The 23,087-nt window shown below is 42.3% G+C and overlaps 1 protein-coding gene across 1 annotated transcript in view; it reads right to left on the bottom strand.

Annotated features, from left to right (window-relative positions):
• Positions 1-1,212: 1,212 nt before the first annotated feature.
• NOTCH2 (notch receptor 2) overlaps positions 1,213-23,087 on the bottom strand; it is a 170,228-nt gene continuing 148,353 nt past the window's right edge. Inside the window, exons 23-34 of the mRNA XM_054454415.2 lie at positions 18,128-18,364; positions 15,649-15,761; positions 14,452-14,957; positions 12,793-13,140; positions 11,789-11,931; positions 11,389-11,599; positions 10,867-10,963; positions 9,390-9,558; positions 8,470-8,771; positions 7,564-7,711; positions 6,823-6,920; positions 1,213-5,850 (exon numbers count right to left, since the gene is read on the bottom strand). Of these exons, the coding sequence (XP_054310390.1) occupies positions 4,462-5,850; positions 6,823-6,920; positions 7,564-7,711; positions 8,470-8,771; positions 9,390-9,558; positions 10,867-10,963; positions 11,389-11,599; positions 11,789-11,931; positions 12,793-13,140; positions 14,452-14,957; positions 15,649-15,761; positions 18,128-18,364 (3,761 nt within the window). The 3' untranslated portion in view covers positions 1,213-4,461. The remainder of the gene's footprint in view (positions 5,851-6,822; positions 6,921-7,563; positions 7,712-8,469; positions 8,772-9,389; positions 9,559-10,866; positions 10,964-11,388; positions 11,600-11,788; positions 11,932-12,792; positions 13,141-14,451; positions 14,958-15,648; positions 15,762-18,127; positions 18,365-23,087) is intronic.

The following is a 23,087-nucleotide window of genomic DNA, read 5'->3' as shown; positions in this document are numbered from 1 at the left end:
TGGGCATTAAGGAGGTTGTTCTGATAAAGTAAGCAGCCCCTCTCCTTGGGTCATGAAGCTTTTTAGTTGCATAACTGAGGCACTAGCCCCTCTCCTGGCATGCTCATGGTCTAGTGTCCAAGCCTACTGCTCCAGCTTTGTGACAGGGTGGCACTTCGCTTCAGCCCTACTCTCCTTTTTTGGCTTTCACGTCTGGGAGTGCCCCGAGTCCTCCCTGCATAATCAAAGGCTAGCATTCAAGACTTGTAATTGCAGGGGCAGGATGTGGTCAGCCACCCAATGGCCTGCAGCCTGGATCCACTGAAGCAGGTTTTCATGGAGCAATTTAGTTCCCAAATAGTTTGCAAGTGGCAACTTGAGCTCTGAGTGGCCGGCCTGCACAGGTGATCATTCCTTAGCTCTCAAATTCATTTTATTCTTCCACCATTATAAAACCCAATATGAAGTCTTAAATGTTTTATATAAAATTAAAACATTCTGAACATAACCAATTAATGCTAAATTATGTTAAAACCTTAACTGTGCAGATCTTGAACAAGGCTCCTTTATCTGCTTGGCAGAAGCATATCCTAAGATTTCAAGTCATTAAAAAAAAACTGTTATCATTTATAATTATGCATGTGTGACTGATAAGTTTCTGCAAAATAATGGAAAATGGAAATAAGATGCTAGGGTCAATATGAGACTGCCAATGCCATACATATTAACAACATCAAGTATTCATGTTCAAATATCTAACTTTATAAATAAATGAATGTGAACTTATAACAAATTTATACACAAAATATTATTTTATAATCTTGTATATTAAGTTCTACACAAATTTCACTTAAGGAATGTTACAAACCAATCATTTACATAACAGCATAATTAATATTATGACTTATATCCCAATTCCCAATTCTTGCTATACCAACTACTTCGCATTTCCATTGGAAGGCACCTTGTCCCTGAGCAACCGTCTGTTTGCACCAGCTATGGCTAGTGCACAGAAGAGTGCTCAGTTTTGTGATGTTTCCTATTTGACAGATGCTTTTTCCCCAGGATCATTTATTTATGATCTAACTAAAGGAAGAAAAAAAGAAGTTTGGTGCTAGGCTTTGTGGGATTCAGAAAGAAAAGAAAATTTGTTCTTTCAGCAAATTATGACATCATGAGGTAACACTGCCAGGCCATGGATGCAGTATTGGAAAATAAAAAATACAACACCACTGAGCTTGGCAAACCTTTTTTATTTTGTGATAAAAATGCTTTCATATAAATTTCATCTTAACTACCTTTAGAATGAAACGGAAAAGTAAAAACAAAGTATGCATTTTCCTTACTATGTTTAGTCAGGAATATGCGGTCATTTTATTGGTTACTGGGTTTCTCATACAAACAGATATAATATCACTTTTAAGAGAAATGTACACAAGGAAGTAACCATAGTACCAGTTATTAGTGGGGGCCTCTGGGTACATAAATGTGTCCTCCCAAATAGTCATCATACATTCAATGTATTGGTTAGGGCCAAAATCCCTAAACCACCTCTCAACAAAACATTATACCTTTGGTTCTTTATTATGCAAGAATTACAAACTGGCAAATTCAATAAGAGGATGCAATGGATTTGAGCATCACAGCCAATTGCTTATACTAAAATCTTTAATTCTCAGACTCTCTTTCCCTCATACCTCTCCCTTCCCCACCTCACATAAGAAAATGATGCTTAAAACGAAACAGAAGAAGCAAATAAACAAACAAAAAAACCTATCCCCAAAGGCAGGCAGAAGAGGAGTCAAAGAAAGAAAGAATTTATAAAAATAAAAATAAACCAAAAATAGCAGGGGAGGATCTATACATGGCATAAAAGATGTGTCTCATAAAAACTGAGTCTCCAATTCAGAACCCAAATGAGAAAGTGATTATCCATCTTTCCTTCCCTTTTATTAGATACCACACAATTCAAGAGTTCTTAAAATCTAAGAGATCGGTAAAAAGTTTGAAAGGCAGTGTTGTCCTCCTCATCACTGAAACCTGTTGTCTGTAATGACAGCTTTCACATTCCCTTTCTCCAAACCCAAAGGATCCAAATTAAAGTATTCCAAGAAAAAGAAACAAGCAATTTGGTCTGACATTGTGCTTAAGGAAAAGGGAGGATATAAAATATCCAGTGGCTGGATCAGTAGCTGATACTTTCAGAAGTGGGACTGGAGCAGGAGGGCAGGAAGGGGCAGGTATGCTGTGGTCCACAGAGGTCCATGCAGATAGGTTCTCCCCATCTGTGAATAATAAATGGGTCCAAGGGCAGAGAGTCACCATTTAGAATGATAAAATGTTTGCACACTATGAAAGAGGCTGACAGAATGTTGCCACATGGAGAGAATAAAGCAGAGAATGAACAAACTTAATCTGCTCATCTCAGGGCAGAAGTAATTATTTTTGTTGGTTCAATAAATTGGGATAGGACTGAAAAAACCATTTGTAAACTATTATGCCAACAGACACACAGGGTTTCCATATGAGGCCACCGACAGACAAATCAGTTAAGTGGGAAGCACTGATGCATACTTGCAGCCATAGAAGGAATGAGAACTGTCATTCAAACCAGAAGAGTCGGGAATTCACCTGTTAATATCTACAAAATGCCCAGGCAGAACTTCTTTTGCAGGTGTCATGGGCATCACTGCACTGGACAGAAGTGGCAGTGTAGCCATGGACCAATTATTAACTGGCCCGAGGAGAAGAGGAAGAAAACCATTCTTTATCTACAATTAACTAAAATGCTTCTGCCCTTAAAAGAAAGTCAAGGAAATTGCCAAGAGCATGAATACAGAGAGTGGATTCAGGTGAGGGGCAATCACAGTCTGAACAATGAGCAAGTCTATAGTTGTCCATTATCATCTAAAAGGTGACTCTAGGAAAGGAAAACGTTCTGTTGAGTTTTTATGTTAGTTGCCAAAGGGAATGTCATGGCCGCTTCAGAGGAAAAGAAATGGTAGCAGAAAATAGCAAAGGCTGCTATATAGTTCCTCCTTTTCCAACCTTCTTATAGGGCTGTCTTGGACCATAGAAAACAAGTCCAACTTTCCAATTCCTGCACTTGAACATACAAAGTCCATGTCTTCAGTGAGAACATACTGGGTATACCAGTAACACGGACCACGCGGTGTGAAAGAAAGATTGGTGAGCAGGCCTTTAAGCAGCAAGATAATCAGAAAGTAGAGACTGATCATCTGACAAAAGGAAGACAACTGTCATTGGCTCCCTTGGGCTACAGAAAGTTCAGTCCTAAACGGCAAGAGTACAACATTTGAGACAGTGCCTTCTGTGGAGATGAAAGGAAAGGCTCAACAGTTAAGACTAGTTTCATATGCTGGGTGAGTGAGTGAAACAGGCCTAGAATGCTCAGATCTGGGACAAATGTGTTCCATACAGGCAGTCAATGGAATGCTTGGCAGGAAGTAGGGGGACCTGTGGGTGGGTAACTGGCTCTTGCACGAGTTAGCTTGTCTCTTGGTCATTCCAACATTCCAAACCTTTTTCTGGTTTTAAAAAAGTGGGGAGGGTCATAGTAACTAGACTATCAAGGATAAAACTTTACACTGACCAGGCCCATACACAAAAAAACAACGGACTCATACCCTTCTTCCTGGTAAAGTTTATATGAAGACCTGCAAACAGACAAGAAAAATTAAGGTTCAGCCTCTTGAAGGGATCTCCTGCCCCCAAAATTTGTTGAAGAAAAATATTCTTCTCCCCTTCTTTCTCCAGGAATGATATATGCAGGAGAACACAATACAGTATGTCCATTTTCTCAAGAAACATACTTGAAAGGTTTGTGCTGAGAACCATACCAAAGTAAACCTTGTGAGACTCCAAGGGATACTGGGAAGACAGGAGGGGAAAGGAGGCCAAAGTTGCTTTCATGGGCCGGAATGATCAAAAGCACAAAGGTCTTGCCCTATATCATGCTGGTAGGGCTACAATCACGGAGAGGTGCAAAATCGAAAGCACCAAATGAAGACAAAAGAATGTCCAAGGAGGAGGAGATGCGTAGGTCAATTCAGGCATAATTCCAGGGCATAATTCCCAACAGGACGCTAGTGTAGAATCTTCTCATGGATATGGCAGAAGCCCGCAGGGCTTAAAATGCAGTCCAAGCTGCAAGAATGTCTGGGCTTCAATAAGCATCCATCTTATTCTCCAAATAGAAGAGAGTAAACATGGACCCAAGGCTTGTATTCATCTTGCATTTCCACAATTGTCTTATTAGATTAGAATAGTCAATAAGCCTTGCAGATACCCAGTGAAACTGATGAATTGCTTCTCTTGCATTATCTGAATAAGAACATCTTCTCTTTCCTACCTCTAGAAGCTGGCTCCAGAGATTTCTTCATTTCTCTCCCGGATGACCTTCATTTGTTCCTCAGCAGCATTTACAAAAGTCAGTTGTCTCTACACTGGAGGTGGACTCTTTCACGCGTAAACCTGCATGTTGTTGTGTGGTGGCTCAGACATGTGTGTCCCAGGTCCCCGCTGACCTCCTCCAGCACCCCCAGGGGTAGGGCTGGTGGTCACATCTGACCAGTCAGAAGCAGAGTGGGGTGATGAACTTGACCACTGGTCAGGAGACTCTGGGGATGGTGTCAGGTAGGGATGCTCACCCTGGAGGTGACCACTGTGACTGGGTGTTCGCTCAGCAGCATTTGAGGAAGCATAACTGTGCTGTGAAGGGGGTGTGGGGTACTTGCCCACAGAGGCTGGGAAAGGATGATAGGCTGGGAGAATGGTCTGAGCTACCTGCCCGTCCTGCTGGGGCATCATGGCAGTGGGGAAAGCCACACTGGGCAAACGGGCCATTTCTGGAATCTGGTACATGGTGGGCAGGGGGCCCGCAACAGCTGGAGGGCAGGTGGACTGAGGCTGGGGAGCCCCCGCTGGTTGGGCAATACTGCCTTTAGGGATGAGCTGGAAAGTCACAATGGGGGGCAAGGGCTCCCGAGGGGTGGTTATGTGCTTCCCTTCAGGTGGCCTGCTCTGGGGAGCTATGCCAGGATGGGTGCCCTCAGCTGGAGCCAGGACCATACCAAACATCTCATTGTACTGGGTCTCATTCACCTCCATGCGGTTCATCCAATCTGCTGGGACTGGGACTGGATGGAGCCTACTCAAGCTTCCAGCACTGCCACTGCCTGGAGACACAATGTGGTGGTGGGATAGCAACTGGCTCACTGAGGGAAGCACAGTGCTGGCCCCATGAGCCAAAGGCTGCACTTCATGAAGGTTAGAAAAAGACAGTGCATGCTGGGCATGGACTGGGGCAGGAGGGGCGGCAGTGGCCAACATAGGGTTGGGTGAGGCCTGTAAGATCCCAGGGGATGTAATCATTGGAGAGGATGTGGTGTCGGAAACATATGTGTGAGGAGATTCTAGGGAATCAACAGGGGATAAAGTTACTGAACTCTCAGACAGCTGGACCTTCTCACTCAGAGACTTCTTCCTCCTACTACCCTTGGCATCCTTTGCCTCCTTGGCAAGGTTAGGGAGGCTAGTAGGCATGGTACTCTTGGCACTGGGCCGTCTAGACTTCTTGCCCATTGGGGTGTGCTTCAGGCTGAGGAAAGATCTGTTGGGCCCACAGATGACAGGTGAGAGAGCAGAAGTCAACACGGTGCCTGGAGGGCTTGGGGTCACATTGTATTCATCCAGGAGGCGCACAATGTCATGGTGCATGCGATCCCGAGCCACATCCCGGGGAAGACGATCCATATGGTCTGTGATGTCTCGATTGGCAAAATGGTCTAACAGGATCTTGGCTGCTTCATAGCTCCCCTCCCGGGCAGCAAGAAACAGAGGTGTCTCTTCCTACAGAAAAGGCCCATCACAGAACACATGTTAATAACACTCTTGAGAATATGGCAGTTTTTCTCAATCTTTTTCATTATCACCCCCTTAGACATGTTTTCCTAATTATCTTCCCGATGAAATATTAACACCACAGATAGGCTGTGCCTCTACCAATGTACTAAATGTATATCTGTGATTTATACATAAAAAGAGTTAAGATTATTTCACCTCTCCTCAAAAAAACAATTTTGCCCCTTAGGGGGAACATCTCTTTAGTTGGGAATTCATAAAATAAAGCATGCCCCTGAGCCAGAGACTCACTTAAAAGAGTACTGAGCTTATCAAAATAAGGTTAAGGAAAAGGAGTTAGAAATAAGAAAGGTAGGAATAGGAGTTAGAAATAAGAAATAATAGGAAAAGGAGTTAGAAATAAGAAAGGCAGGAAGAGAAAAAACTAAGGCATGCACAGAACTGGGAAAAGTAAGGGAAACAGTGAAAGAAAGAAGAGACAAAACATGTGCAAGAAAGGACTAAGATAAGGAAAACAAAGAAAACTGAGAGAAGATGAACGAGAGAAGGAAGCAGGACAAAAAACTCAGATGGAGAAAAATCAAACAGGAAAACATCAGGGTATCCAAAGACAGACAAAAAAGCAGCCAGAGGGAAAAAACAAAGAAAACGAGAAAAAGAAGTGATTATGAACAGAAGAGACAACTGGAGAAAAGGAAATGTCAGGGAAGAGAAAGGGTTACACCAAGCTATCTATAGCCAGCCTACTGCAAGCTGAGTACTGAGAGGGCAGAGAACTCCATCCTGACACATGCCTGGACAAGCCCAATATCCTCATCAAGCTCTCCAAACCCAGTGTCTGCCCAAACTGCTTCCATCTTTGTCTATACATATCACAAGAGAAGCTGTAAGGAGAAACGGGAAGGGGCTTATAACTGAGGCACTGCTATGAGCCTCAAGCTCAGAGCCCAAAAATTGTACCTTGTTGTCCTGCATGTCTCGGTTGGCCCCATTTTTCAACAGCAAAATAGTCGCCTCCACATTATTGACAGCAGCTGCCCAGTGAAGAGCAGATTTTCCTGCAGGGGAGACACATTTTTATAAACAGACATATCCTACTCTTAGTATAAAACACTATGACTTGTACAATGAAACCTTAAACTCCCCAGAGATCAGCAGGAAGCAGTTCTCTGTAGGGGTCTACAGGAAAAACCAAAGTAATCTCTTCTTTTTCCTCTGTTCTAGAAATACTTCAGTACAGGCTGCCTAGCCTGCAGAAGACCTCTAGGTGAAAGGATCACTTGTATGAGGTATTCATGTCCCCTACATGGCAGAATCTACCCTGTTACATACTGAAGATAAAAACCTATATATTACACGTCAGAATTTATATTGAGAATATTCTACAACTCTCCTAGAGAAGTCAGCTCTCATAAATCCTCAAATCAAGTGTCATGCCTAGGAAACTACATGGGAACACCTTTCACGTATCTGCTCTGAGGTCCAAGAACCTTCATTAAAAATCCCTCATTTTAATTAGGGATCTCCGACTGGCTTGGATCTCTGAGCTCAGCATGTTAAATAAATGCATGAATGAAAGAATGAATGAATCTCCCATGTATTTGGATCTCAGACAGTTCTCTAAGGGTCACGTAACTCTATTCCCCTCCTCAGAGGCATGCTTTGCAGGTAAGAATCCAAATCCCTGCCTTTCATCCCTACCATGGTCATCCACTGCATTCACATCCGCTTGGCAGTTGATCAGTTCTGCCACCATTCCCTCCACAGCCAGGCGGGCAGCCAGGATCAGGGGTGTAGTACCATCATTCATCCTAGCATCTAGATCAGTTACTCGGTTGCGAATCAGAATCTAGAAGAAGAGAAAGTACAGAAAAGAGAGTCACCTGGATGAAGGAAAATAATGAAACTCAGTGAAGAAACAAGGGCATCAGAGCTGAGGCTACAGTGTAGGTTCCTGGAGGAGAGGGAAAGTCTTGTTATCTTTGTGCCCAAGATTCTATCATGATCAATCAATAAATATTTGTTGCATGAATAAATAAATACATGCTCAATAAATAATGGCTGATGTAAAGTGATGAGCCTTCTACTTTCTCAGGAAAGAAGAGGGATGTGGGGAAATGTCACAAATTAAGTCAGTATACAGCCTAAGGTGATTCAGAATGCTTCCAATTTCCTCATAAGGATAAACAGGCATCAGGGAATATAATATGAACTCAAGTCAAGAAAACTGCCAATGAGCAGCTAGAAGCCCATACAGTCAGGCCAATCCATAAGAAGGAGCGGATGCTAGTCAAAGGCTCCGGACCAGCTATCACTCTCATCTAATCTATGCATTTGGGAGGCATCTTGGCACAACAAATTATCACTAATAATCAGAAAGACTGGTGTTATCTGCAGTTGGCTCTATCACTATCTTCCTATATATAGCTAGGTCAATTTGCCTGCCTCCCTTTTCCCACTTTCCCATCTAGCAACCATGACTCTAACACCTGCCCTAATCTCTCAAATGACTGAATAAATTCAATGAGATATTAATTCTTTAAAAACGATAAAACATTATAGAGCCATAGGAATTATTATTCAAGTGACTCTTCTCATGTTCTTTACCTGGAAGACACCTTGGGCATCAGCTGCCACTGCAGCATGGAGTGGGCAGCGGCCCATGTTGTCCTGGGCATTGGCATCTGCACCTGCATCCAGGAGACGCTTGGCAGCATCAGCCCGTGAGTAGCGGGCTGCAAGGTGCAGGGCCATCTCACCAGTCCGGTCCGTCTGGGCCTGGAGGCTGGCACCCTGGTAGACCAAGTCTGTGATGATGTTAGCAGAAGAGTCCTCTGCATCTTCATCTTCATCACTCAAATCTGAGCTGCCTCCTCGGAGAGAAGCCAACATCAATGGGGTGCAGCCATCTGTAGGAATGGAAAATTCCATAAAGTACTCAAGAAGGAGAAGGTAGTTAACCCTATGGTTGAAACAGCTCTATAGTCTGACTAAAGTTATTCTTAGGGGCAAAGAATTCCCTGTACTTCTTGTAGTAACTGGTTATTAGTTTCACATTTGCCACCTTTTCCTCTGATAACATCATTTCTGTAAAGAATAATGGGAAAGTACAAGTCTTTTTAAGCTGGGGGCTCTTCTCTAAACAAGTTTTCCTGTTCAAGTTTAAGTGCTGTTATTTTAATTGGACATTTAAAAATATCTAATATTAATAGAACAATTAATACATGCATAAGATACTAACTATCCTCTGCTTTGGGATATTATTTTTCTATCCTACTACAATCTAACCCATTTTATCAGCCTGTTTAGTCTCAACACACTGTACATGAAGCAATGTGAAATCCTTCCCTTTCTGAGTTGATAATGTCTTCGTGGCTACATTCCTTAAGCATTCATTTCCTCAAGCTGATTTAGAATCTGTGAAATTGGGAAGGGGTGTATGGCTGGACAGGGCAAACACAGAGACAACAATGTGGAACCATGGGCAGACACAGCCCAGTGAAGAGGGGAAGAGGCCCGGTGCTGACCTGGGCCACGGACATTCACATCTAACACATCCACCTCCTGCTCTGCCTGAGGAGGGGTGAGGGCCAGCGATGGTGTCCTACGGATGTCTGCGGCTTCAAGGTGCTGCTGTGTCCATGGCCGTCGATCAATGGGGTCATCTTCTTCTGAGAGTAAGGCCTCATCTTCAGCCTGAAAGGTGAAAACAATGCTCCCTATCAATCTGGCCACCACCAGAAACTGCTAATCAGAAGGTGTCCAGAGCCTCCACTACCCCTGCTTATCTCCCATTGTTTTCTCTCTTCCTACTCCAGAGGATTACCTCGGCCTTGGCTTCCCACTGCTCTCGTGATGTGGCTCCTGCTTACCTTTCCTGCATCATCTAGACAATTCCCTCTCCCAATCCCAAACTCTAGGCTTTAGCCTTTAGATCTCTAGAACACCCAATTCTCACTTTTCCTACCCTCCACTAGAAAGTAAACTTTAATTCTTCTTGTTGGCCCTAAAAAGCATACTCTGCTTACCTCTGCTTAACTGATCATGTGTTAAATGCTTACACAGCACTACATGGCCACCTCCACCACAAGGCTGTAAGCTTCTCGAGAAGGGAAAATAAGCCTTGTTCAAGGTTGTTTCCTTGTACTCAACATAGCACCCAACATGTAGTAAGCACTCAGGAAAGACTATTCAATAATAATAATTATGATAATTTAAAAGCAGCTACCCTTTACTGAATACTTAGTACATGACAGGAAAGTAGATAAGGCACATATGCCAACACAACAACTCACAGAGGAAAGGGTTATTATTATCTGCATTTTACAAGGAAGGATAATTACAAAGAGGTTAAGTAACTTGCCAGCTACTAAGTGGCAGAGTTTTGGATTTGAATCCAGTTCTGATATTAACTAAAGCAATCTTCTTAACCATCATGCTCCACCAGCTCCCAGCCATGCACAGCTATGGATGGATGGTCTCCTTTTTCATGTCAGTCTCAGCCCAATCTACCACTTGCTTCTATATGGCTTTAGTTTCCTGGGCTCAAGGTGTGGAGCCTCCAATGTCAACGTTTTGCCATGATCACTGGCTTTCGTTTTGCCAATGTCAATGATAACTGGCTTTCTTCCACTGCTTAAGTTCATCTTCTCTTATAGAAGAAGTGCCCATAAAGGATAAGGAAGAGATGTGGCCATGAAGGAATTGCCATCTACACACAGCATTCCTGACTTGACTACTGCCAGCATAACACTAAAGGAAAGAGATGTGTTTAGTATTTTTAAAGAGTTATTCTTGAAGAGCATATATAGGTAACCCAAGGTCATTAATGTCCTAAGGATTCCTGCTGCTTAGGAGAACCTAGGATAGTTATTGTCTGGGTAAGACATAAAGACTATCACTCTTTACTCCCATTCAGGACACTCTGGAGCTAAAGGACAGAAATTTGAAATGTAACCAGATAATGGCTGACAATGGTGGTTCTACCATGGCCACCTCACTCACCTTCACTTTCTTTGGCTGGGGCCCTTCATCATCGACCCAGTGTTCACTTGTTCCAGAACCAATTAGGTTAGCTTCTGAGACTTGCACTGAGAGATTTCTAATATGATTATAAAAAGAAAAAATAAGAATGGCGGTCATAAACTAATACAGTGGTTTTCAACACTTTCCACCCTGACACACTCCCATGGCTATATTACAATTTTGCAGGGTCTTGGCCCAGAGAAGATGGGCAGTATTTTTGTGACATTCCCTTGGCATTCATCCTTTCCCTTCCCACTGATCGTGAGCTTACAAAAAAAGGGCACCTCAACACAGAAGCTGGGCAGCACTGTGATAATATGCACAGAATAGATGCACCCAGGCTCTGACTGTGGTTTCAGTCACTCACAAGGCATTTAGAATCATGGTCAGTGCGAGTAAACGCCCAGAGCTTAGAATTTAAAATCATGATTCAACAAGATATGCTTTTCTAGTCATCCCTACTTATACTGTGAATAGTGGCTTGTTGGCAATGCCTCTTACTTCAGCCCCACAGCATCCTGTCCCACTGGCTCACGACGCTTGTGATTGCTTGCATCTCGGCGAAGAGTGAAACCTTCAGGCAGCCAGAGAGAGCCATGCTTACGCTTTCGTTTTGCCATGATTACCCCCAGCAGAATAATAAACAGAATGATGACAACAGCAACAGCAAGGAGATAGAGGAGCTGAGTGCGTTCTGGAGTCAGGGATTCACCTGAAAGTCCACAGAGACAGGGAAAGTGCTGAATAAAACATCAACCTCTCAATGTCAGCATTAGATTCATTTAGAGGGCAACTTTGACCTCAACAGTCCTGAAAAAATAGAGGGCTACATAATGAAAATTGTTCCCCCAATTGACACTCTCTCCCCGCCACCTTTCCCCTTTACACCAGTGCCACTCACTGACGACAGACACAAGAGGGTATGACAGGGTCCCCTGTATGGCGTGAGAGGCCAGAAGAGCTGCTGCTGCATCCGTGTTCTTGAAGCAGTGGTCTGAGTCTTGAACACACTGGCGGTTGTCAATTTCCAGAAAGACTTTAGAGCTGTGGGATGCCAAGGGAGAAGCAGAGGAGGAGAGATGGGGGTAAAACAGAAGAGTGCAGGTCAGGCAGAATGTGTCATAAAGGATGACAGGAGCCTCCCTTCCTCTCCTTCAGCATCAGATCCCTACCTCTGGGATGCTGCCTTAAGACATATCTCAGAAATTAGGATACTGTCCCTTGAGATCTTAAACACTAATTCCCACATAGAGGATGTCCCACCTTCCTTAGTCTGGCTGACCAAAGCCTTCCGGCTGAGGCAATGCATGACAAAGTGAGAAGCTGTGCTTTCCTCCTGAAGGTTTCAGTGGTCTTCTTCCACTCTTTCCTACCTACTCAGTGGTACTTGGTGCTACTCTAAAAATACATCCCTGTGCGTTTTTAGTCCTTATTTTCTTTGTCTCTGCACTGGCATCTCAGCTAGCTGGAGGGTTGAAAGTTTGAGAATATACCAACAAAGAGTGAGGTGTGAATGACAGAGCAACTGAAGATCATTACCTGTGTCAAAGAGACGTATATTCTAAAGAAGGGCCTTGATAATAAGGCAATGATTAATGTAAAAAGGAATGTCACTAATAAAGGGATTTGAGGCAACTCTGGCAAAAGGTTATGGATTCTGGCATCTGAGGAGGCCTTCCAGACATTCTGCCTCCTGTGTACCCCAGCCCACTTTTCAGGACCCCAAGACGAAGGCACATCTTTACATTTAAACATAAGTACTGGGGTAATGGGTTTATCTTAAGTGGTGGGCCATTCTATTTGTCTGATCTTTGCATTTCTATAGGTTGAGTTATGACTTGTGCTATATGTCAAAGTGCTAGGCTTCATAAAATTAGCCTTGAAGTTCAGAAACCAAACACCTACCCAGCCACCTCCTGTTCTTGTTCACCAGGAAGGGACCTGCGTGTCATCCTCTGTTTCTTCATGGCAGCTGACTTCTCACCATAATAGGGGTACACCATGAGTTCCCCCTGGGAGTCCCGCTTAATGCGCAGGTTGGTGTGGAGCAGGGTACCCAGTGCCCTCAAGAAGCTGCGAGCATCCTGGAGCAGTTGTTCAGGTGGCATTAATACCACAATAACCAGGGTACCTTCTGCCAGGTTCTCAGGTTGGTCAGCAGCACAGTCCAGCCCATCCCAACCACACTCCTCACTGTTGCACCCCTGGTCACAGTGGTTGTCTTTGAAGTGGTCTGCACAGTATTTGTCATACCTAGGTAAGGGGAAGCAGAGAACAGGCAAAAGAGCTCAGATTAGACTGGAGCTCTATTTGCTTTTTCATTTGGAACTACTGTGGATTTTCCTACCCATTTTCTGTGGCCCACACCCAGGACCCAAATGCCCCACAAAACCTTCTTTGCATCTCCTATCCCTGATGTCTGTGCCGCTCATCCTTGTTGAGTACTTCCTAAATGAAGAACATTGTACTCACTATGCTGCAGGAGCTTAGGGGCTCCCAGGCAGTTTACAAGCCTGTTAAGTCAGGTTTTCAAACAAAGCTGCATATCTGAAACAAAAGTCAACCTGGTACATGTTTCCTCTACTTTAGAGAAATCCATTGCCCCCAATAAGGTAACAACGGGCTTTAGGAAGTGAAAGATGCCTCTAGAAACTTGATAAAAGGCCCTGAACCATTGAGAGTTGCCAAACAGAGAACCATATTAACATGACCCATTTCTTTCCCTTTCAAGAGTGAATCCCAACTACAGAAGGTAAAGGGGGATGGGTATGTCCTTATAGCACACCAGATATTACTTGTACAGGCTCTTTCAATATTTGGAAAAGGAATTAGAACCCCCAAACCTAAATGATGTACAAACTATTCCATCTATACTCTCCTCTCCTCATCCCCTACCCCTTGATATTTATACTATTTGGTACAACTTTTCATGCTAGCTCAATCAGAAGATTAGGAGTCAATGAAACAACTTGCTTTGGCAAGTTCTTTAACCCTTGGGCCTAAGTTCTCTCACCTATGAAAGAATGTTAGTAATACCTATGCCTCATGAGTTGTTGAGGATTAAATTAGATGGAATGGCTAGTTAATAGGAAAGTTCCTAAGTAAACCATACAGCATCCTATACAATTAAGACTGGGAGGGTTCACAGACTTAATCTAATTCATGCTTCCTGATAAATGTAGGTAGGGAAAAACAGTCTTAGGGAAAGGAATGGGGTGAAGTGAGAGATACAGACCTTTCCATCCATCCTGCAGGCAGGTTATGTGAGAGGCTGCTTGAAGTGGGAAACACTACTTCCAAAAGTTATATCCCCCAGGAGGTCACGAAGGCAGCAGGTGAGAAGGCAGAGATAGGCAGAGAGAGAGGGTCATTATGCAATGAGCATTCCTGGCCCATTGTCAGCAAGGGAGAGCACAGGGTAGTGTGCGATGGGACAAGGCTGGCACCATCTGAAAAGCAGAGGCAGCTTAGGCTGAAGCACTGGAGTGGTTAGGAGCAAGAATGAGAAACTGAAGTGTGTTAGTGACAGTCCCCTTCAGCTTCTGGAAAACATGAAGCCCTTACTTGCATGTCTTGCTGTTCCCCTGGCATTCAAAGTTGTCAAACAGGCACTCGGCCGTGTTGCACAGCTCATCACACTGGTTGTTGATATAATCCCAGCAGGGAAGTGGGGAGGAGCAGTTGGCCCAGGGGTTCTCCATGGTGAGAGAACAGTCACCCCCATCCCACTGGCAGGCATGGCTGTTGCAGGCCTCATCACAGACGCCATCCCGAGCTTTGTCAGCACAATACTGGCTTAGACAGGTGGCAGGAGGGGTGCTGGGGGGTGCCGTGTAGAGTTCACAGCGGCTACCCGAGAATGGTGGGGCACACTGGCAGGAGTAATAAGGAGGCTGGCGCTGAGGGTGGCAGCTGCCCCCGTGCTGGCAGGGGCTACTGGCACAGCCTGACTCGCAGTCCCGGGGACTGGGGCAGAAGCAACGGGGTCCAGAGGCGGTGTGCACACACTGCTCCCCTTTCCTACATTTCACTTGTCCACAGCTGCTCTGGCACCTTGCCCCGGAAAATCCCTGTGGAAATCAGTGAGGAAATAAAAATGGCATTGGTAGGAAAACAGTCATATTGGAAGTTTGGGGTTTCTAGAAAACCTCCACATCTCACTCCCTTCTGTACTTCCCGTTCAGCCCAAGCCAAGGTTACTAGACAGGTTTCCTTTCGGTATCTCCTGAGGCATAGGGATCTCTTGTTTTGGAAAGGTTTCAGCCTCTGGCAGTGATAAAAGAATGGGTATAGCAAATAGCTAAAATTAAGCTTCCTTCTACTTTAAGAGACAACTTGCTTCCAAATGGTTCCTGCTAAAGAATGTAAGCAGAGCAGCATTTCCACCAACTCTGGCCCAATCTGGGCAGTGAGATTACCCTCCAGCCTGGGGCCCAAGAAGCCACATACATCAGCCCTATTTTCAAGGGGGCATTCCACCACTTTTTGTGGTTTTCCCTTAGTTTTTCTTAAGACTGACAGTCATGGATTAGGAAGCTCACTGTTTCTGGGAGTGTCTAAACAGCTTTTATTTGTTTTTGTTTTGTTTTGTCACTTGTAAACAGCTTTAAATGGAAAAACCCAAGCACTTTCTTCTGAAAGAGCTAAAATGGAGAAATCTTCCCATTTTGAAGATTGATAAAACCAGGTTTAATCTCAGTTCTGTCACAGATTGTATGGAAGAGAGAATGCCCCTTCTTAGATGAGCAACAGGGCACTTACCGGGGGACAACGGCAAATGAAACCATCAGGCATGTTACTGGCCACAGCACAAGTCCCTCCATTCAGGCAGGGCATCTGGGGACACACATCGATGAAGGTTTCACAGTGCCGGCCTCAGAAAATAAAAAATAAAAAAGGTTTTAAAAGGCGGAAGTAGTCACTGCAAGTTACTCAACAAACTTTGCTGGGATGGGAACTAGCCATAGGTGAAGCAAGTGTGAGAGAGTTCAGTTCTAAGCCTGTGGTAATCTGAGCATAGGAAGAAAACACTCACTGCATCTCAAAATGATTGCCCTGTCACTGGCTCAGGCCAGTCCCTTACTCTGTCTTGCCTACACAATAAGTACCAACTCACACAACAGGATGGGTGAGAAAAGTGACTTAAATCCCACCAAAAAAAGATAAATCACACTTCAGCTTTTTGAAGTCATTTTAGCTTTCATAAGTTGCGAAAAACAGTTGAAAAACTATTCACTGCATTTTGTTAATGTCATCTACTTCATAGGAGAGGCTACACCAGGCCAATACATTTAAATGGTGATTTGCGGTATAGAGAATTTTCATCTGTGATACCTCATTTCAATCACTTTTTGGCCCTTCTGTAACCTAACTCATATTCCTTAAAACGCAGCTTAATTTTCCTAGAGTTAGTTTCCTCTAGGAATAGTTCTAAAACAGAAGGCCCCTGGAGGCCACCGCTCCAAGATAAAGAACGAGGCAATTGGAACCACGGAGGAGACACAGGGCACAGCTGGGACTCCTGGCCAATAGCAGGAGATAGGCCCCATTTGGCCTGTGGTCACTTGGGAAAGAAGAGGTAGCTTTAAAAATGAAATAAAAATAGTAATGTTTTTGGCCAACGAGATCAAGCAGCAAGAGGTATAAATGTTTGTCTCTTCATGTCACAGCAGCAGCCGCTAACCAAGAGCAGCCACCATATGGACACAGCTTGGTGGACCACCGGCCCCTTGCTGTTTATCTCTGCAACAGCATCCCACGGTAATTGTGCTCAATGTATTCAAGGGATTTTTTTTTTTTCATTCACAAATGTGGAAAATGCACAAACACCACTTTCTGGCTGTGGGATACTACTTCAAAGTGGTCTCCTTTCCTTCCTTCTCCTGCTTCCCCCTTATTTTGCAAATGCTTGTCAGTGTTTCCAGGAAAAAAAAAAAGCCTCAGGGGCAATGAAAGAAACGGGAGCCAGTTTTGATTCTTTGGCTTTCCAAGTGCAGTGTGGCCAATACGAGGCTGTAGACAGATTGTTCATACTCATTCTGTTCCACATTGCCTCAATAGCTATTATGTTCACAATGGACTATTTCTTTTTTGATGTTAGTGTATCCAGGGAGCTTCCATATTGCAGAATCCCTCCCATTCTTTATAAAATTCCAAGATTGTAAGGTAGCATATCTTTAAAGTTGGAAGGAAAGATGGCTGGAGATGGGCTCAGGATGTAGCAGAGTTCAGCTTGATGAACTGTTTGTAAATAGACTATTAAAGCCTATTTTCTGATTCCTAAGGAATCTGATCACACCCTCCGTATAAGAAATACTACAGACCCCAGGAAATGCATGATAATTTCAAATCTGAGTATCCTGCCACATCTGGATACAAACAACTATTTTAGTTCCCAAAAGTCACCATGCTGCCCTCTCCAGAAGTAACTCGTAAGTTCTTGTGATAAGACCCCTATTCTGAGGCAGGGCTTGGTCATCTTCAGGCCCTGTGATGAAAGAAAGAAGCTTGGGAACAGAGTAGGAACATGGCCAAGACTTTACTGGGCAAGGCATTACTTGTGACCACTGCAACTTTTCATTTCATACCCACATTAACTGATCTTTGGTTAAACACACTTGAATTTGGACCTGCTCCCTTTAAGTATCTAAGCAGGGTCCTAAGCTTCTCTGAGTCCTAGGGGTGGAAAGATCACGGTGGCAGGAACTACCCAGTAATTCAAGCCATCAGATGTCAAAGGAGGCAGAGTGAAGAAACCGGAGTTAGACTAAGGTTCCTCAAAACAAAATATTATTTTGTTCAGATGAAAAGAGTTCGGTGAATGAATGGGGGTGATAGTAGAACAACAATGTCAATGTACTAAACAATGCCACTGAACTGTACACTGTACACTTTAAAATGATTCAGATAGTAAATTTTAGGTTTTGGATATTTTGCCACTATTAAAAAATGTTATTTTGTTCAACTACTTTCAATATACATTGTAAAAAATATTCCTGCCATAGCATGATATAATCAATGCACAACAAAAGAATCTCTCAGGAAAAATTAAAGGTAGACACTGATTATAACATCCATAGAGTACAGACTAAGAAAAAACTGGCTTTTAAAAATTAAGCTGCTGTTGTTTTTCTTATATAAGAAAAGCTTCATTTGGGTCTGGGACAAGTCACAGGGCCCAATTTGTTCACTAAAACCATCCTCCAAGGCAGAGTGGCCAGGAGGCTAGACAGCTTCTCACCAGTAAAGGCACTACGGCAAACACACAGGTAGTCATTGGTGAGCTGTATACAGTCCAGGCTGCCCTCAGAGCTGCAGGGGTTGGAGAGGCACTCGTTGATATCTCCCTCACAACGCTCCCCAGCAAAGCCAGGCAAGCAGCGACAACTGTAGCCTCCAATCCTATCCATGCACTGACCACCATTAAGGCAATGGGGACCCCGGGCACAGTCATCAATGTTCTCTTCACAGAGTAGGCCTGGAGGAAAGAGAAGAGGTACAGAATTACGGAAATCCTTTTAACCTGCTTTCCTGCAAGGGATAACCACCCTTGTTGGCATTTTCACAATGAATCAGAATATACTCCTCAACTGGTAGTGGGACCTTGTAGTTGGGCAGGGCAAAGTACACTCTTTATTCATGACAGCTGTCATCCTTCTGGTGAGTTGTACAAGTAAAGGAAAGAATATACTAGGGCTCCGCATGTACTCTCCCACACAAATCCAGTGAAGTAGCACCCTATGGTGTAGGTCCTATTATCTGTCCCATCTCAAAGACAAGGAAACTGGAGCTCAAGAGAGGCTCAGTAATTTTTCCAAAGTATAATCCAAAATATAAAAACAGTCCAAAAAAGAACATAACAATAAATACAGTTATGCAACCGCATAATGACATTTTAGTCAATGCAGGTCGCATATACAACAGTGGTCCAATAATGAAGCTGAAGCTGACAAATTCCTGTTGCCTAGTAACATCATAGCCTTGTAATGTCATAGCACAATCACTTTTTAAATAAATTCAGTGTAGCTTAGGTGTACATTATTTACAAAGTCTACAGTAGTGTACAGTCATGTCCTAGACCTTCACATTCACTTACCATTCACTGACTCACCCAGAGCAAGTTCCAGTATTGCAAGCTCCTTTCATGGTAAATGCCCTATACAGGTGTACTATTTTTTATCTTTTATATTGTATTTTTACTGTACCTTTTAAATCTTCTACTGTACCTCTTCTTAAATATGTTCAGACACATAAATACTTACCATTGTGTTATAATTGCCTACAATATTCAGTTCAGTAAAACAAGGTGCAGGTTTGGAGCCTAGGTGTGTAGTAAGCCATACTTTCTCTGTTTGTGTAATTACACTCCATGATGATTGTACAACAATGAAATTGCCTAAGGCCATATTTCTCTGAACATATCCCCACTGTTAGGTGACCCATGACTATACATAGGTTATATAAAAATATTGGTAACAATTGGAACTGAATTTTGAATGAAATACATTTTTAAGTTTTATAATCACTGGCTTTTTTCTGTAATAGTGTATAAGTGCACCAATGCTTTTTATGTAACAAAAATAGAGGATAAATTTCCTGCTGAGAGTTCAAAAGTTATTCCATTTAAAATACGACTAATTTATTGTACTATAGATGTAAATGAGACATCTATTATGAATATTTGCATACAGTGTCTTACAAAGAAACAAAAGAAATCAATGACTATTCTAGAAATTATTCTATGATTAATTCAAAAAGGTACAAAAGAGGCTGGGCACAGTGGCTCACACCTGTAATCCCAGCACTTTGGGAGGCTAAGGTGGGTGGATCACTTGAGGTCAGGAGTTCAAGACCAATCTGCCCAACATAGTGAAACCCCATCTCTACTAAACATACAAAAATTAGCTGGGTGTGGTGGCACATGCCTGTAATCTCAGCTACTTGGGAGGCTGAGGCAGGAGAATCACTTGAAACCGGGAGATGAAGCTTGCAGTGAGCTGAGGTCATGCCACTGCACTCCAGCATGGGCAACAGAGTGAGACTCTGTCTCAAAAAATAATAATCATCATAATAAAAAAAAGGTATATGCCGGGTGCAGTGGCTCAAGCCTGTAATCCCAGCACTTTGGGAGGCCGAGGCAGGTGGATCACAAGGTCAGGAGATCGAGACCATCCTGGCTAACACGGTGAAACCCCGTCTCCACTAAAAAATACAAAAAAAAAATTAGCCAGGCGTGGTGGCGGGCGCTTGTAGTCCCAGCTACTCGGGAGGCTGAGGCAGGAGAATAGCATGAACCTGGGAGGTGGAGCTTGCAGTGAGCCGAGATTGCGCTACTGCACTCCAGCCTGGGCAACAGAGCGAGACTCTGTCTCAAAAAAAAAAAAAAAGGTACAAAAGAAAACAGTTCTGTATTCCTGCCACTTGCATTGTAGCATACACTAACAAAAGCAAGATTTTTTTTTAAAAATGTAAAGTAAGGCCCAATTTTCAATAGCAATTACCAAATTACCAAAGATAAAATACCTAGGAACAATCTTAACAAGAAATGTGTTACACCTATATGAAGACAACTTTAATACTGTCCTAACAGACACAAAAGAGACTTGAATAAATCGAAAGACATACCAGGATTTGGTTAGCAAGACTCCTCATCATAAAGTTATCAGTTTTCTCTATACTAATTCATAAATTTAATGAGACCCCACTAAAAATTACCAACAGGAATTTATTAACAGACAAGCTGATTATAAAATTATGTGAAAAAAAAATAACCAGGAAAACTATGAAGAAGATCCTTAATAATTGAAATAGAATGTTATTGGTGAATTAACAGAATAACACAGAAAATAAAGAAAGTCCAGAAAAACACCAAAAATACACATGGGAATTTAGAATCTGGCAAAGGTGCCATCTCAAATCATTATATAAAAAACAAAATATTCAATAAATTGTGTATTAACAAATGAGTAGCCATATGGAAAAAGTACTTGAAGAAAATATGGGAGAATTTCTTTACAATCTTCAAGTGTATAAGATGTTGCTAACTACAACTCAAAATCCAGAAGCCATTTTAAAAATGATAAATTCAACTTGATTAAAAAGTAAAAGGGCTAAAAATCACTATAAAGAAAAAAGATTTAAAAAATACTGGGAAAATATTTGTTTTTTTATATCATAGACAGCCAATTTCCACAAAACATTACATCAACAACTTAATGAGGGAAAAAAGACTATATATATATATATATATACATATACACACACACACAAAGAAACTGCAAGAAAAGCAAAAGAAAATGATTCTTAAATGAAAATATATTAATATATTCTCCACCTTAAGAAAAAGCCAATATGCTGATATACTGCAACTACTGATTAAAATTATAAATGCACATATTATCCAATCCAGCGATTCTATTTCTGAAAATTTATTTCACCAAAATACTTATATGCCTCCAAGATAAATGAAATATCTATCATGATGGCACTGGTTAAGTAAAATATGGTATGCTTGTAAAAGAGAATTCTGTAGCTATAAAAAATATTGAGGAAGTTCGGGCCGGGTGTGGTGGCTCACGCCTGTCATCCCAGCATTTTGGGAGGCTGAGGCGGGTGGATCGCTTGAGGCCAGGAGTTTGAGACCAGCCTGACCAACACGGAGAAACCCTGTCTCTACTAAAAATACAAAATTGGCCAGGCATGGTGGCACATGCCTGTAATCCCAGCTACTCAGGGAGCTGAGGCAGGAAAATCGCTCGAACCCAGGAGGCGGAGGTTGCAGTGAGCTGAGATCATACCATTGCACTCCAGCCTGGGCAACAAGAGCAAAACTCTGTCTCAAAACAAACAAACAAACAAACAAACAAAAATATATATATATATATTTCTTTCTCAGAGAGAGGAAGTTCTATATTTTGATATGAAAATATCTCCAATTAAGTAAAAAAAAATCAAGTGCAAAAAATGTGTCTAATATTCTATCTTCAGAGTAAAAAGTAAAGGAAATAAAATATCTTTGCATTTGGCTTCTCTCTACATAGAGGAATTCTGAAGGATACAGTTTTTGAAAAATTCTATAAAGAAACACAAACAACTAAAAGTGGTGATTACATGTTTGTGGGGAGGGAAAATTTGCGCACCAGAAGAGAGATGGGAATGAGAAGTATTTTCACTATATACTTTTCTATGTATGAATACATTTTTGGTCTATATGCATATATGCATATCTCATCTTATACATAGAGTAAATTGAAAACAAAAAAGCAAAAACAAACAAAATCTAGTATATGCTCCCTGTCTCAAAGAATATTTGATATTTAGGGATTGCTAGTAAAATGAGCATAAATGCATATTTCCCCATCAGAATGGAACCACTAGAAATAAAGAGATCTATCACCTGAGAGAGAACTCAACCTCAGCCTGAAGCAAAGTAGTAGGAAGAGGCAGAACTGTTACAGTTAGCCCTTGACCTGGGAAACTGGTGGGACATGCAGGCAAAGATCTAAGGCTTAGAAATATGGTGACCAAAACACACATTGTGATGACTCTAACAATGGGGTTATGGGACTTGAGAGTTTCCTGGAATGTTTACCAATGGCCAGAGAAGTTAAGTCAGGATAAAAAAAATACTGTTCTACATACCTAAACAAGCACACATAGTAAAATAATCCAAGGAACTGTAAGTAGGATAAACTCAAAGAAATTCATACCTATATACATCACAATCAAACTATCAAAAGATAAAGAATCTTGAAGGCATCAAGAGAGAAGCAATGTATCACATATAAGGGAACCTCAATAAGATTAACAGCATATTTCTCATTAAAAACCATGGATATCAGAAAGCAGTGGGATGATATACTCAAAGTGCTGAAAGAAAAACACTGTCAATGATAATATCGAAACTAGTATTCTAAGCCATCTTTAACCATATGGTTAGAAGAGACAAAAATTTTGTTTCCTTCTGAAATGACCAATTCTAGGACTGGACATGTCTTATTAATTAAAAGTTCATGGTATAGTAGTGATTTTAGAGTTTGATGAATACTCATGTACTCTCCTATATTTCCCAGCCTCCCTTGAAGTCACAGAGACCATTTAATAATTCTGGTCAATATACTGCGAGGGACAGTGATGTGTGTTGCTTCCAGACTGAGCTAGTAAAAGCTGCTGTACGACCCTTCAAGTCTGTCCCTCTTCCC

The sequence above is a fragment of the Pongo pygmaeus genome, chromosome 1 (genome assembly GCF_028885625.2).
Source record: "Pongo pygmaeus isolate AG05252 chromosome 1, NHGRI_mPonPyg2-v2.0_pri, whole genome shotgun sequence".
Taxonomy (NCBI): domain Eukaryota; kingdom Metazoa; phylum Chordata; class Mammalia; order Primates; family Hominidae; genus Pongo; species Pongo pygmaeus.
This window is presented reverse-complemented; position numbering and strand designations above follow the sequence as displayed.